The sequence below is a fragment of the Mytilus edulis genome, chromosome 10 (genome assembly GCF_963676685.1).
Source record: "Mytilus edulis chromosome 10, xbMytEdul2.2, whole genome shotgun sequence".
Classification (NCBI taxonomy): Eukaryota; Metazoa; Mollusca; class Bivalvia; order Mytilida; family Mytilidae; genus Mytilus; species Mytilus edulis.
Genome location: NC_092353.1, coordinates 16319392 through 16335822, shown reverse-complemented (window position 1 = coordinate 16335822; position 16431 = coordinate 16319392). Strand labels below are relative to the sequence as shown.

The 16431-nt window shown below is 31.2% G+C and overlaps 1 protein-coding gene across 1 annotated transcript in view; it reads left to right on the top strand.

Moving 5' to 3' along the window:
• The first annotated feature begins 972 nt into the window (after positions 1–972).
• LOC139493512 (ankyrin repeat domain-containing protein 12-like) overlaps positions 973–16431 on the top strand; it is a 66049-nt gene continuing 50590 nt past the window's right edge. The window contains exon 1 of the mRNA XM_071281995.1: positions 973–1240. Coding sequence (XP_071138096.1) covers positions 1003–1240 — 238 coding nt within the window. The 5' untranslated portion in view covers positions 973–1002. The remainder of the gene's footprint in view (positions 1241–16431) is intronic.

Below are 16431 nucleotides of genomic sequence, written 5' to 3'. Positions count from 1 at the left end.
AATTCCATTTTTTTCCCCATATTTTACTTATAAATGACTTAGTTTTTCTGCGGGGAAACATTACATTCACTCTGTGGTTAAGGTTTTTAAAGTTTTGATAACTTTCTTAAACTAACCTGGGTTTGTACCAAACATTGACAGAAGCTTGTTTATGATTAAAAGATAATATACAGAAGTAGATTTTGTAAAAAAAATAAATCCGTTTTTCCGTATTTTACTTTTAGATGGACTTAGATTTTCTGCCAGGAAACAACTCATTCACTCTGTGGTTAAATTTAAAAAAAAATTAATAACTTTCTTATACTACTTTTAATTTGTACCAAACTTTGACAGAAGGTTGTTTATGATCAAAAGCTAGTATTTAGAAGGAAATGTTGTTAATATTTTGTACCAGTGTATCTGTATTTTACTTATAAATGGACTTAGTTTTTCTTCCAGTTAACATTACATACAGTCTGCAGTTAAAGTTTTTTTTAAACATTTATTAGATTCATAAACTATTCTGGATTTTTACCAAACTTGGACAGAAGCTTCTTACAATCAAAAGATAGTATCAAGAGGAATATTTTTATTGATTTTTTTCCTCATGTTTGTTGAGCCTGTAATTTTCATCAAAAGTAGGCGAGACACTAGATTCCGCGGAACCCTTACAAATTGTATAATTATAAGAAGGCGAGGCAAATCGATCTGTTAAATCTTTTAAAACATGGGCAATATGAAAGTAGCTAACTTTTAAAAAAATGCACAATTCAATTAAGTAAAAAAATTCAAAGATAAAAAAAAGTAATTTCGCAGTGAGTGAACAATTAACTAGTTTTTCAGAATATTTTATTTATGAACTATTGAGGATGTTTTAAAAGTATTTATCGGGATTCTCTGATCTGATCATTTTAATGTAGTTGGTTGAACAAGGAAATCATTCTACTTTTATGGCTAATAATGATCGGACCATTGTCGACTACATTACGAGAAAAGCGGAAAACATTTTGAATGGAATGAATCATGATACAAACGGAAGGTGTTATACAATTATTTACTAAAATGCAGACAGATTATATCATAAAGAAGAATGGACAAACCTTTTATAATATTCCAAATAAAAATGATGCCCCTAGAAGGAAAGATGTTTCGGATGAGGAAGACGAAATGCCTAACGCATGGCAAAAATTTGGACTTAATCAACAGAAAAATTGTGAGAAAAAGGCTAAAAATCAGACGGAAAGCACTGGAAACGTTGCTGGTAACGAATTTTATTTTAATTATCTTATAGTCGATTAGTATTTTGATCTTACTTTTTGTTGATGGTTGGATCACGTCAAAACCTTTATTTCCTCTTATTTCGATCAATCATTCAATGGGCTTCATGTAGCTTGAACGTATTATTTTGGTTTTTAAGTCTCTGACGTCATTTTCATGGGTACAAATCAACAAACTAAAAAGGTTATTCGCCGATGAATAATAGGGTTAAAGTTTTGCCCAATAGAATTGTTTGAAATGTATGTAAGGTATAACAATAGCTGGTAATTTATATGTCCTTGGTCTCTTTTGAAGAGATGTCTCATTGGCAGTCATACAATCTACCATATTATTTACTTTTTTAATAAGTATCATAAATCTTTAACTCTTGTGCCGCCTTGTGTTCAAATAACATAAATAAACTAAATACGAGCTAGAGGTTTTTATGGCTCGTTCTTACTTGACAATTTTATTTTATTCAAAACATTTCTTTGTTTATAGAAGATATTTAATGGCAGGTAGACCAGGGTTAGGAAATGCAATCACAAATAGTGCTGAACGCACATAATTAAAGTTATACAAATCAATGCATTCGATGGTTTCATAGTAACTGTATAACAATTTGCAGAAACTGACCCTATCAGCATATGTGAATCCTTTATAGTTATCAAATGTGTAAAATAAAATAAAAACACATATCAACAAAAAGACCGTGCTTAAAGTACACATAACCACTTACAGTTGTGAAGGAACTTATTTCCAAATGCTTATGATATATTATTGATCTATTAAAATACACCCGTTAGAAATATGTGTTCTATCATGTACTTACTATACATTTTAATTGAAGTATACAGGGACATGGTTCAATCTCTGCGAATTGACAAATTTTATTTAAGAAAATCAGCTCTTGTTATTTGCAACATATAAAATTGTAACCGAGTCGGCAGGTTTACATGTGGCTAAAGTATATTAATGTTGTTTAATTGGCTGTTAAAGAAAGTGTAAAACCAAATACCGTACTATAAATTTGATGTATAAAAAAAACTATTTATTTGGCATCTAACGTGTTTTACAACAAATTAGTCTAAATTCAGACATACCAGTGAATTATAGCTCAAAACAATTTTATATAATGAAGAGCCAGTATTATGATTTTGAACCAGATATAAATTGATGATTGATTGATTTTTTGTAAAAATATGAATTAACAAAAATGACATGCTTCAATTCCGCTAATAATGTTAAACTTAAAGTTCAAAACCAACTTAGAGTAAGAAAAAGCAGACCTGTGGGACAATCGTAATTATACCAAATGTGCAAATCATTGGAACTTCATATTTTCTTATGCTTGTGAGGTAAACAATAAAAAATTTATAAGTTTTAAGCATCATAAGCATTTCCCATTTTTTCATTCAACAGGCCGAATATTTAAAAGCAAAAGAGTTATATCAGAACCGAAGAAATTGAAGAGCTATATATCCAAAAACTACCTTAATATAGTAGCTCAACCCATTTTAGGTCAACTGTTTGATAATTTCGATAAGCTTAATGAATGGCAGTTCTTGATTTTTTTGTGACCAACGTGTTACCCTCTGTTGATAATGGCAGACCCGTATATACAGCCTAATTTAACAACAACTAAAGCAATTTTGAAACAGAATAATCATTTAATCTTACGCTAAACAAATACAATTGAAAACCAAAATAAGACATGTTTGAGCGTTGAACTACCTATACATATGATAAAATATCCTAGTATATGCATTATTGTCTACCTTCAAATTCAACAGCCATTAAATCCTTCCTGAACAATGTGTATATGTCTTGTAATTTACGTAAACATTTCATACATAACAACTATTATACATGTTTTTTATGATCACAATCCGAATATCAACCCTCAACCAATAAAATTCCTCCACCAGAGATGTTGGAATTAAATGTGTGTCTCTGGTTGATACGAATGTAATATTTAAAATGCAATATGATATTATCTATTCATCGTACCTGAAATAGTCGTTACATTCTTTGCGATTATTCTAAATAATTAAATTGTATGAACGTACGTTCGTATCAAAATTAAATTAATATTGACCACTGAACATTTATCACATTGTCATTATTGATTTTGTTTGTTGATTCGGCAATGCAGAATGTTTGCCTATGTTGGATATTGCAATTGTTAACAAAACAATAATCCCTTGTACCATGGCTAGGAAGGCATGAACTGATTAATATTTAAGAGCAGAATTATTTTGATGCATAGAAGTTCTGTTAGCTGTTTGCTTTTAGCAGAATAATCTATTATCTGAGCGCTATTCCATCATGTAATAACTAAAATTCTTGATGAATAAGGAAGTTGCAATTATATGTTATTTAACAATGCAAATTGATATATCCCGTGGAGTCCGACACTTAGGGCATTTGTTGGTTTGATATGTGAAGTTATTGTAGAATTTTATGATGTGCACATGGGGTTATGGTTAAGAATAATTTGATGGGATAGATAACAAACAAAATGTCTCAAAAAAGCATTGAAGCCATTGACGTATTGGAAGAAAACTATATACTGTATAGGAAAGGGAAATATGCTTTTTATAACTTTGGAACAATGAACAATTGCAGTAAGTTTTTTTACATAACATTATTTCATGTCGTGATTTCTTAATCCCTTCTTTTGATTGCAAGGCCAAAAAGATATAAGAAGATTTGGTATGAGTGCGAATTAGACAACTCTCAATTGCAGTCACCATTATAAAGGTAAACCATTATAGGTCAAAGTATGGTTATCAGCGCGGAGCCTTAGCTCACAACGAACAGCAAGCTATGAAGGTCCCCAAAAAATGACTAGTTTAAAACCATTCAAAAAACCAACGGTTTAATATATACAAAAAAGGAGAAACGAGAAACACTCATGAGCCACATCAACAAGTGACTACTACTGGACTTCATATTTCTGACTCAGAACAGGTGCAAATGCAGCAGGTTTAAACGTTTTAATAGATATCAAAATTTACCCTTATTTAAATGAATAGTGTTTCATCACAATATAAAAAGACATATTATAAAATATCAATTAAATTGGCTATTTTCCACTTTACAAATAAAGGTGGTAATACTGTCAATTGTCATACCGTATAGTCCGCTATAAAAGGCCCCGATATGCAAAAATTTGGAACACTCCAATTGATAAAACTAACAGCCTAATTTGTAACAAAACAATTTATGAAAAACTGATATGACAGAAATGACAGAAATGAACCAACTTTTAAAATCTCAAATTAATGTCTTCGATAGATTAGACAAGGATATAAAATCAGAGATACGAACTTCACAGCTTTATTATCATTAAACTCAAATTAAAATATTTACACACAGATGGATTCAAAGATATATGTTGTTCACTTTGATAGATTCAAAGAAAGATATTGTTCTACTAGATAGATTCAAAGATATATATTATTCAACTAGATAGATTAATTTTTAGCATAGATAGAATTGTTTGTTACATCTGGCAACTTAGATATTTATTCAACGCAATCGTTGCTTTGAACGTTGTTATGCCCCACCTACGATAGTAGAGGGGCATTATGTTTTCTGGTCTGTGCCTCCGTTCGTCCGTCCGCTTCAGGTTAATGTTTTTGGTCAAGGTAGTTTTTGAAGAAGTTGAAGTCCAATCAACTTGAAACTTAGTACACTTGTTCCCCATGTTATGATCTTTCTAATTTGAATGCCAAATTATAGTTTTGACCCCAATTTCATGGTCCACTGAACATAGAAAATGATAGTGCGAAGTTCAGGTTAAAGTTTTTGGTCAAGGTAGTTTTTGATGAAGTTAAAAGTTACATCAACTTGAAACTTAGTACACATGATCCCTATGATATGATCTTTCTAATTTTAATTCCAAATTAAAGTTTTGACCCCAATTGCACGGTCCACTGAACATAGAAAATGATAGTGCGAGTGGGGCATTCGTGTACTATGGACACATTCTTGTTTTCAATTTAGACTTCGTTTGGACTTGTATTATATTCGCCTTTGAGTTTATATGATCCGTTCATTCTATTTCAACTCTTTCGATATTCAAGAGTATATCCTAAATTGAGGTAAATTGTATGGCCTTTCTAATACCGTTTCATTCCCTAAAATCCTTAAGGAGACATAAAGTGTCGAATTTCGGGTATGGTGTACAATATTTTATCTCATGTTTTATGGTATACCATCTTTTCCGCATCTATTGTTTTCTGTTGGGTAATAAATTAATAATAAGTTCCATTTTGTTACATCTAATGTTCTGTTTTTTTTGGCAATCGCCAATGGTAGTCAGCAGGGTTTCAGAACATCAGTTGTTCGACCTTCTTGTCAAATACGTTGGTCTTTTGGAAAATGATGTTTGTGCTGTATTCAGACCCCTCTACCAAAAACATTTCTTAAGTATGAACATGTTTAGAATATCAGTTTTTATCCAACGCAATCATCGGATTGAACGATGTTTTCAATTTAGACTTGTAATGTTTTTTCCGTGTGGGCTTGTATTATACTTTAATTCGAATTTATATAATATGTTCATCCTATTTTGACTTTTTTCAAGACTCACGAGTCTTTCCTTAATTGAAATTAATTTTATGGCCTTCCAAATACCGTTTCAATTCCTATAATCACTGAAAAGACATTAATTGACGAAATCCAGATATGGTGTATAAAATTTCGCACCTTACATTTGGCGGTTAACCATCTTTTCTGCAAATTAATTGTTTTCTAATGGGTAATAATAAGATCCATTAATTACATCTGGTAATCAGTTTATTTGGCAAACGGGTGTTAGACCTGCTGGTCAAATGTATTTTGTTAAAATATACTTTTCACTTTTTTGGTCTTTTGGATAATGACATTTGTTTTGCATGAACACATATACAAATTTTGGTTTTTATTCTTTGCAATTATAGGTTTGACCGTTGTTTTCACTTTAGACTTGTCGATATATGTATGGTCCTGATATACAATGTTCTTAACTACTTAAATAATATATGAACCATCTGTATCCAAAAGTTATCATACGATCGCGAACACAATTTTTACTTATTAATGATCAATGTTTCTATAAATACAACCTCTTACTGACTTCTGCAATTATTGGCAGCAAATGGTAAATCATCAATGATTAAGAATTGTTTTACAATCAAGAACTCTCGCTTACTAACTAGTATATACATGTACCTGAAAATATTTAGAACAAAATAGCAGTACCAAAAACAAAATACATAGTTATAGTGGAGGGAGGTTGGGTAGGTATTATCGAAATAATTTTCTTTCGCTGCTCAAAGTTAGAAAGAACTTAAACATAAAATGTTAAGGTCATAACTATACATATATAATGACAAAGAATGCACTACAACGGACAAGATTAAAACTTTTCAATATAATAACCGAATTTATGTCATTACAATTTCCATCTTTTTCACCATAACATATTGACGATAACTTATAATATGTTTTTATTATCTCATACAGCAGAATTGGTTCGATTTCGATTGGGAAAATTCAATTGGAAAAAACGTGAAATATTGTTTGTAGTTTACAGTTGCTTTTCCAAATCCAAGATTTCAATGTTCAATCTATGTTTTATTTTATATTGATTTTAACATTTCACATTTTCAGTTAGTCTGAAGCATTTCAATGTATAAATTGGTAAGATAGGTATGGTGTCTGTTAAGAATTATGTTTTGTTCCGTGGTCAGCGGTTCCCTTTGCAATGGTGTATAGAACAGGTTTTGTTTTCATTTACTGAAACTACATCGATTCACCCACGCTAAGCATCATTTATTTGTATTTGATTTTGAGGGAAGATTTATACATAGTACGTTTTTGGATTACACAGCACATATACAGTAATATTGTCTCTGTGTTGTAATAAAAATGTTATCTTAAAAAAAAGAATTCGGAACCTTCATCACTGACTCTTTTTTTACAATTTAATTAAACTCTTTTCGAATTTAAAACTTGATTTGTGTAATTGCCTCTACCGTACACTCCCAGTATTATGGAACTATAATGGTCAATATAACGACTTTTTGATAACAATACTATCGTAAGTACGGCATAACACATATATCTATTATGTTTATCAATTTTAACTCCTTTTGAATGTAACCCAGCTTTCGAGAATTACATTTTACCATAACCTCACAGTATTATGGAACCATTATGGTCATATCACGTATTTTAATGAAAATACTATCATGAAATAAGGTAATTTGTAAAGTGTTTTGAATACCAAATAGCAATGATAGAGTAGATTTGATTCTTTACTTACTCCCCAACAGGGGCTGAAACCTGTTAATTTATATCGCACTTCTACAATAGCATTGCACCGACGTTTTATCCTATCCTCTACTTATAGGTGATACGAATCAGTCTTAGTTTATAAATAAAAAGACAACAAAATGCCCAAAACTACAAACGTCGAAAAGACAAACAATTATGACATTTAGGAAATGACTCATCATTTTTGTTTTATAATTATCAATCATTAATGGACAATATATTTATTTGTTATGGAGTGTTCTATTTCCATATTTAAAACAAGTTTATTTATTAATGATCAACCTCGGTCAGTCAATAATTAGTTCTTTTTAACTAATTACTTTTTACGCTTGAGCATCTTGCTTTAATTTTTATCTGTGTTAAGTTTATATTGGTTACATATGAACATAAAGAACATCAATATCATTTGATTGTTGGTGAATCATATATTCACCATAGACCAAAGGATGTAAAACCCTAGATCTCTAATTTCTTAAACTGTCCAAACGAAAAACGAACAACACAAGTTATGCTATAAGAAAATATGGTAGACATAAAAGGAACCAACGAAAACCAATTATGAATTACAGGCTTCTGACTTGGGACAAACTGTAGTGGTCTTAAAGGTATTAAGATATATATATTCATATCACATATTTTAAAGTTGCACTTCAGTCTGTAATTATAAACAATGCTATTTCCTATCGGAACTCATTTTACGGTTATAACGTTGCCCCTTTTACCACTAAGTTTCGTAAAAATATATCCTGGAATGAAAAGTTCATATGTACTACTTTTGTTTTGTCAAGCTCAAACCATTGGGTTGTGACAAATCTCTGTAACATGTATATGCCTCGAACTTCTAAGAGTTTAACCTTTTTCTTAAGCTCTGTACTACCCCTCCATATACCGGACCCCATATACCCTGAGCTTTTATGAGAGTTCAATCTGATCGTTATCCAACTGTTTCACTTACTCAAACTTTACCTAGGAAATAGATGACCAGGCAATGGGCTAAACGTGAAAAGGAAGACGTAGACACTCTATCCGAATGGATTAAGGCAGTGAGGTCGTTAATACATATCAGAATCAAGAAACTGAATGGGCCCATCAATGCCCTTGCTACGTCAATCTTTAAAGACCCAAATGTTGCTAAACACTTATCCGACCTCCATGATAAATATGTTGTTGTCCCCGCTGACAAAGCCCCTAATAACATCGTTTTTGTCTGTAAAAGTCACTACATTAATTGCTTGATAAACGAATTAGGTATAGACAATTCACTTGGAAACTCAACATATACCCTCACGACACTTACCAAAGAGGAAATCCTGGATAATCATAAGTCTGTTCTTTGTTCCTTTGGTATTTCAACCAAAGATGGAGAACTGGATCTTCCAGCACTGTATTGGATATCTAAACTACATAAGTGTCCTTACAAACAACGGTATATTGCTGGGTCTTCCAATTGCTCCACGAAACCTCTTTCTAAATTATTAACATCTATTTTATCAGCAATCAAAGACGGGCTTCAAAGTTATTGTGAAACTGCCTATTCTAGATGTGGCGTGAATCAGATGTGGATACTTAAAAATTCCAAAGATCTTTTAGAGTACATACAATCTAACTCTCTTTCATCTTGTAACAGTATTAAAACATTTGACTTTTCTACTCTTTACACAAGTATTCCACATTCCAAACTAAAAGACAAATTGAAAGAGTTGGTATTACTTTGCTTCATAAAAAAGAATGGACAACGTAGATTCAAGTATCTTGTCTTAGGGAGGGATAAATCATACTTTGTAAAGAATCACTCTGATTCAAACAAAAAATTCTCTGAAACCGATATTATCAAGATGCTTGATTTCTTGATTGACAACATATTTGTAACGTTCGGAGGACGTGTTTTTCAACAGACTGTCGGCATCCCAATGGGCACAAACTGTGCCCCTCTACTTGCCGATTTGTTTCTTTATTATTATGAGGCTGACTTCATGCAGGAACTTCTTAGGAAGAAAGATAGGAAGTTAGCAATATCCTTTAACTCTACTTTCCGCTATATAGATAACGTTCTTTCACTAAACAATTCAAAATTTGGTGACTATGTGGAACGCATCTATCCCATCGAATTGGAGATAAAGGATACTACAGCTGATACAGTTAAGTCGGCTTCATATCTTGACTTACATCTAGAAATTGACAATGAGGGTCGGTTGAAAACAAAACTTTACGACAAAAGAGATGATTTCAGCTTTCCAATTGTGAACTTTCCATTTCTAAGTATCAACATTCCAGCAGCACCTGCATACGGGGTATATATCTCCCAATTGATACGATATTCCCGTGCTTGCATTCCCTATCATGATTTTCTTGATAGAGGGTTACTGCTCACAAGGAAGCTATTAAACCAAGAGTTCCAAATGGTGAAGTTGAAATCATCCCTTCGTAAATTTTACGGACGCCATCACGAGTTGGTTGATCGTTATGGAATAACCGTTTCACAAATGATATCGGATATGTTCTTTACGTCGTAACTACAATCCCCTTCCCTTTCATGAATGTGATCTACCGAATTAGACTATTTACCGGATTTGTAATCACACAAGCAACACGACGGGTGCCACATGTGGAGCAGGATCTGCTTACCCTTCCGGAGCACCTGAGATCACCCCTAGTTTTTGGTGGGGTTCGTGTTGTGTATTCTTTAGTTTTCTATGTTGTGTCATGTGTACTATTGTTTTTCTGTTTGTCTTTTTCATTTTAGCCATGGCGTTGTCAGTTTGTTTTAGATTTATGAGTTTGACTGTCCCTTTGGTATCTTTCGTCCCTCTTTTACTTTAGCTGTATTGGCAAAACCTCTCCAAATTTTGATTCCTTAACACTCTTTAACTTCTTAATTTTTAAGCCCTTTTTATCTTTTTTGATTCGAGCGTCACTTGTAAGTTTACGTAGACGAAACGCACGTCTGGTTTAACTCTTGTATGTTGGGGTATCTATGATGAGTATATTTACTGTCATTAATGCAAGACATTTCCGCATTCTCCTCATTACGTTGCATTTAATCGGACCGAAAATAATTTAAGTATTGAACCATAACAAACGTAAGCATCACATAACTTAAGGTGGCATGGGAGTACTAAAAATGATAGAATTTGTTCATACTTTGCCTGAATGACGTATATTGTGATATTTTCAAAAATATAATAAAAACAATAGGTCTCCGGGTATTTTCTCAAGCTACAGGTTTTTACAAAATGACATATTTTGTATAGAGTATACAGAAGAAAAAACATCCTTATGTGATTAGAAGCTAGTAAACTAATTGAGTAATTGTCAAATCGTATCATGTACGTTATCAATAAGGTGCTTACCCTTCCGGAGCACATGAGATCACCCTCAATTTTGGTAGGGTTCCTGTTTGCGTAGTCTTCAGTTTTCTATGTTGAGTCTTCTGTACTATTACCTGTCTGTTTGTCTTTTAAATTTTAGTCATGGCGTTGTCAGTTTATTTTCAATCTATGGGTAGACTATCCCTCTGGTATCTTTCGCCCCTCCCTTAAGAGTTGCAATAGTAATAGTAAAAATTATAATATGTTTACTAATTAACTTTTGTTCGGTTAAAATATTGGGTTACACTTTTTATGAAATCATGAAAATGTTATCAATATCGTTGCCTTATAAACATATATAATACAAGGAGATGTTTTAATTGCCAATGAAACAACAAACATTGTACATTGATTTAATAGCACAATTTAAGTAAACACTGTTAAATTCAATTAGATATGGCTGTACTCAACAAATTGGCATGAAGTACACACAATAACTTACATACATTATGTACAGATAAAAAAACACCCAAAGAACTGATTTCATAGAGTCTACAATTGACTTAAAGCTAGTTCAGAGCGTATAACAACTGATAAATAAATCATATTATCCCAAAAAAAATTATCAATCAGTACATATCCGACGGGTTTAGTGTACAGAAGGTAATAACAGTCTGGGGAAAGTATGACCTAGTGCAATTTCAAAATATTAGTGCAATAAGACCATAAGTTTTGATAGAGATAAAGCAAGAACTTTTTTGTAATGTTTTATTTCATTTGTACTAAAATAATTCTATCGATAAAATTTAAACAAGAAAAAAAACCCAACATATTCATAGATCACACAATCGTGTTAGATGATATCCCTTTAAATCTGTATTTTGAATTGGAATAAGTTTATATGGGTTGTGTCTAATTTCACGTGTTTTAAAAACACATCACCACAATTACTGTAGCTATGTTCGATACAATATTTATTGAATAATACTAAATGTTTGATCATTTAATCGTTTTTTTTGCCTTCGGTTTTAATCATTTATTTATCTTCAGTTGCTTAATTCCAAACGATTAGTATCAAAGTCATTTCAAGCGTGAAATAAAGAAAACCATACAGTTATTAAAAACGACACCTTATATTAATTTCACTAAACTTGTTTGCAAATAGTAGCGAATATGTTCATTAAAACATTGACCAGCCATTGTACGTTATAAATAATAATATAATGAAACAGACAGGAGAAGGACATTTGTCTGACTGCAAATGTGTAGGTTTCTATTTTAACTGACTTGCGCAAGCGTTATTATGTGACATATTATTACCTAGCTAATACAATATGTACAATCTGATGTAGAGTAGTTGTCGTTTTTTTATGTAATTTATACGTGTTTCTCGTTTCTCGTATTTTTATAAAGATTACACCGTTGGTTTTCCCGTTTAAATAGTTTTACACTAGTAATTTTTGGGCCCTGTATAGCTTGTTGTTCGGTGTGAGCCAAGGTTCCGTGTTAAAGGCCGTTCCTTGACCTATAATTGTTTACTTTTATAAATTGTTATTTGGATGGAGAGTTGTCTCATTGGCACTCATACCACATCTTCCTATATCTATACAATCATATATAATAGCTATAAACAAAATTACTGACCAGGCGAAGTAGATATCTATAGAACTCAATTTCGTATAACAAAAAATATTATGTCGTTTGTCGTTCAAAATTACTGAACAACTAACGCATTAGAGAATCCACCATATGATGACAACATATATACTTTTACATTTTCAGTTTGCATGCTAATACGATTTAGTCTGCGTCTTTGGTATTGAAAATATTGATAGCAACGGCAAATTGTATTCCAATATATGATTGATGTTTCGATTTAATAAAAACCAAAAAGACAAAAACAACTGTATGTTAGAAGATCTACATGTACCTGATTTGGAACATACTATAATTGTCTGTTAATCACTATAGGAAGAATTTGTCTTTACTAAAATACCCTCTGCTGGATCTAGGCATGCAATTTGTTTGAACAAAAGATTACTTAGAAGAAAGAACATATAGTCTTCATCGATAGACAACTGGATTTCAATATGTAAAGGTTCAAATCCACATGTAAATGGTTGCTTTATAAATGTATAATTTTGAATATTAAAAAGTATAACATTTGGATACAATTAATTATCGTCGAAAATCACATCAGATCAATTAACGTTGTTAATTTTTTTGCACTTTTCACAGTAACGATTTAAAAAAAATTAGAAATGCAACTAATTAGAATCGAATAGATTTATATATGACAGTTTTCAAAATGAGTTTAAAATTTCATTTTATCATATGTGAAAGTCATATTCATTAATAGCTGTCAAATCAATACTAATTATTATCCCTTCAATTTTGAAATTTAAAATGTAAATAATCAGCTAAATTATAATTACGAAAGCCTGACATATTGTCAATGATGTCCATTAAACTTAAAGTTAATTTAAGGAATATACATGGTATACCGCCATCTTTAATTTAACAATCCCAGTGCAAAATTGGTCTAGTAATTTGTCCAAATATGCAATTTTAGAGACAGTATTGCAATTTATTGGTTAGACTGTTTATTAATATAAAAAAAAAATGGTGATTTATTGTATAACTCAAAAATATTTAAACAAATATCAAATTTTGTGTTTTTAAATTCATTATTTTCAAACACGTCATTTATGGGGAGATACTCTTTTAGTAATTTTTTTTTATACTGGAATGATAAGGAAATTTTCAATTGTTTACTTGTAGCAAAGAAAACAAGTTTGATGACACCATTTTTTCTTTTAATTTTCTTAAAATATATTATAAAACCTAGTTTTTCATAGTTTATTTCAAAATTCTATCTCATAGAAATTTTTTTGAAGCACACACACGTTTTTTTTCATGATCAATCTTACCAAATTTGGGCGATTTCCAACGACTCATAGCTTTGAAAATAGAACGGTGACCCATACTTTTTATTATATTTTTGAAAGAAACATAGTGAAATCTTCATTTTAGCAAAGTATAACAAAAATCTGTCTCAAAAAATATATACATATGATATACCTTAACATATCTTATAGTGAATAACAAATAAACCAACAACATGATCTCTCTGTTTCAATGAAGGACTGCGGTCCACTTTTTAAGGGTACATATCGAATAAAACTTGAGGGTCACTCTTCTGAAATTGTACATTGTACTCCAAAAGTGAACTTCAATTGCTCACTCTCATATACTTAGTACATGTGTAACGATATATAAGTAGTTGAGTGTCATGTTATTTATGGTGACACCATAATAGACTATCTATAATCTGACAGAAAATGTTTCAGTTATGTATTCCTTTCTAAAGATTCTACGTTTATTTGTTTTATAATTTTTGTTATGAAAGTTGTTTTATAATTTCGTTCCGCCTGCTTAGATATTACATTTTGCTAAAGGTGTCACGTTTCTAATATGTATGAAAAACAAACTTAAGACATAAAGGCTAAAACTAAAAAACATCAATACATACATTTAAATTACCATGGCTGCGTCCATCATTTTGTTTATGCGGCATTTTGTTTTTTATATTTTCCTTAATGTTATTAAGCATCTTAGGAAATCCAAACATTCGCTTCTCAATGGTCTTTTTTTATTATATGCAGTCTCGATCTATTATTCGAGATTTTCATACCAGCCTTTGTGCCCTAGTTGTATTACTTCAATTAACGCTGATCGGTTGTTAATTTGATCAAACGTCTGAATTTATCATTTTTTCAATGAGTTATCATTGATGTGGTCGTAATTATACATTAACTGTTAACAAAACTTTATTTGGCAAAACTTTTTGAAGTTGTGGTTCTGAATGCTCTTCAACTTCGAACTTTATTTGGCCTTTTTAACTTTTTTTAAACGAGCCTCACTGATGAATCCCTTGTAAACAAATGCTGGTTTGCTGCAAATACAAAATTTCTATTCTGGTATCTTTGATGAGTTTATTTTAGACACAACTTACGTCTGTCCTGCAAATTAAAATTGTAAGCCTAGTTTCCATGGTGATTTTTCTTACAACCACTGAGTTGATGCGATTGAGGGTATCATCAGCACAGTAGACAGTACTTTTGTGTTGACATGAATTATCATTGATATGATCACAATAACACATATTTTTCTAATTACTAATGATTTTTAACGTTTAATTGGTCATAACAACTGGGATTTTATCGGGTATACTGATGCATTACAATTCTACCATCATGCTGTTTCTTTCACTCCCATAAATAGTTATCAAAAGTACCAGGATAATAATTTAGTACGCCAGACTCGCATTTCGTCTACATAAGACTCATCAGTGACGCTCATATCAAAATAGTTATAAAGCCAAACAAGTACAAAGTTGAAGTGCATTGAGGATCCAAAATTCCAAAACGTTGTGCCAAATACGGCTAAGGCAATCTGTTCCTGGGACAAGAAAATCCTTAGTTTTTCGAAAAATTCAAAAATTTGTAAACAGGAAATTTATAAAAATGACCACATGATTGATATTCATGTCAACACCGAAGTGCTGACTACTTGGCTGGTGATACCCTCGGGGACGAAACATTAGAAATTAGACTCATTATAAAACCATCTCGATAATCTGCATTTGTCGTATACTCTGCAAGTGTGTAGGTGGTTGTTGATTTGATTATCGGCTTATTCTTTAAACTTCATAATTGATTTTTGCCAGTAGATGTATATACATGTATTTTGACTATTGATCAATAAAACAATAATTAATCTTTATTGCTGAGTAAACATGTAAATACAGTTTTATTTCACTGACGTTGTATTAGTAATTCATACATGTTTTAAAATTAATCCTGTTTTATTGTATTTACATGACAACCTTCTTTCTGTTACTACATATGGCACATTTTTAAAAATAACAAAAGCTGTCGCAAAAAGTAAAAAACTAATTTGGAGTAGGATCTTACATTCATCGAAGAAAGCACCTTGAATGATGGCTCCCAAAATACTTATCTATATTGCTTATTTCTTTTCCAAGTCAATGCAATCAAGAAATCAAAATTGCTATAAGTACACTGTTCAGAATTTAATATTCATGACAATCTATATGAGAACACATTGCTCGTTGATCTATCATAGTCTTTGATAATATTCTTAACCTTGACCGACCTAAGTGTGTAACTTTTGTTTTGTATCTGACTCAAAATGATATTGCTGGTATGCCTGCATTTAAGTGTTAAAATTATTTTATTCTGATCATTAATCAATAAAATCAACATTATTATTTAAGAACTGTGTAGTTTTTTGCCATTTCCGGGACACATAATGCCTCCTATCGCACTTCTACTTTCTAAATGAAAACTTCATTAAAATGGAACAGAAATGGGTTTTTTTTTGTTACAAAAAAATCTTACTTATGGGGTGAAACTTAATTGAATACGGAAAAAATGTACACAGTGTTTATGTTTGATACATTTCAGAAATACTCATTTTTTAATATTACCTTATCACTGGTGTGGCATTTCTTATATTGAAACCGCGATGTTTTATT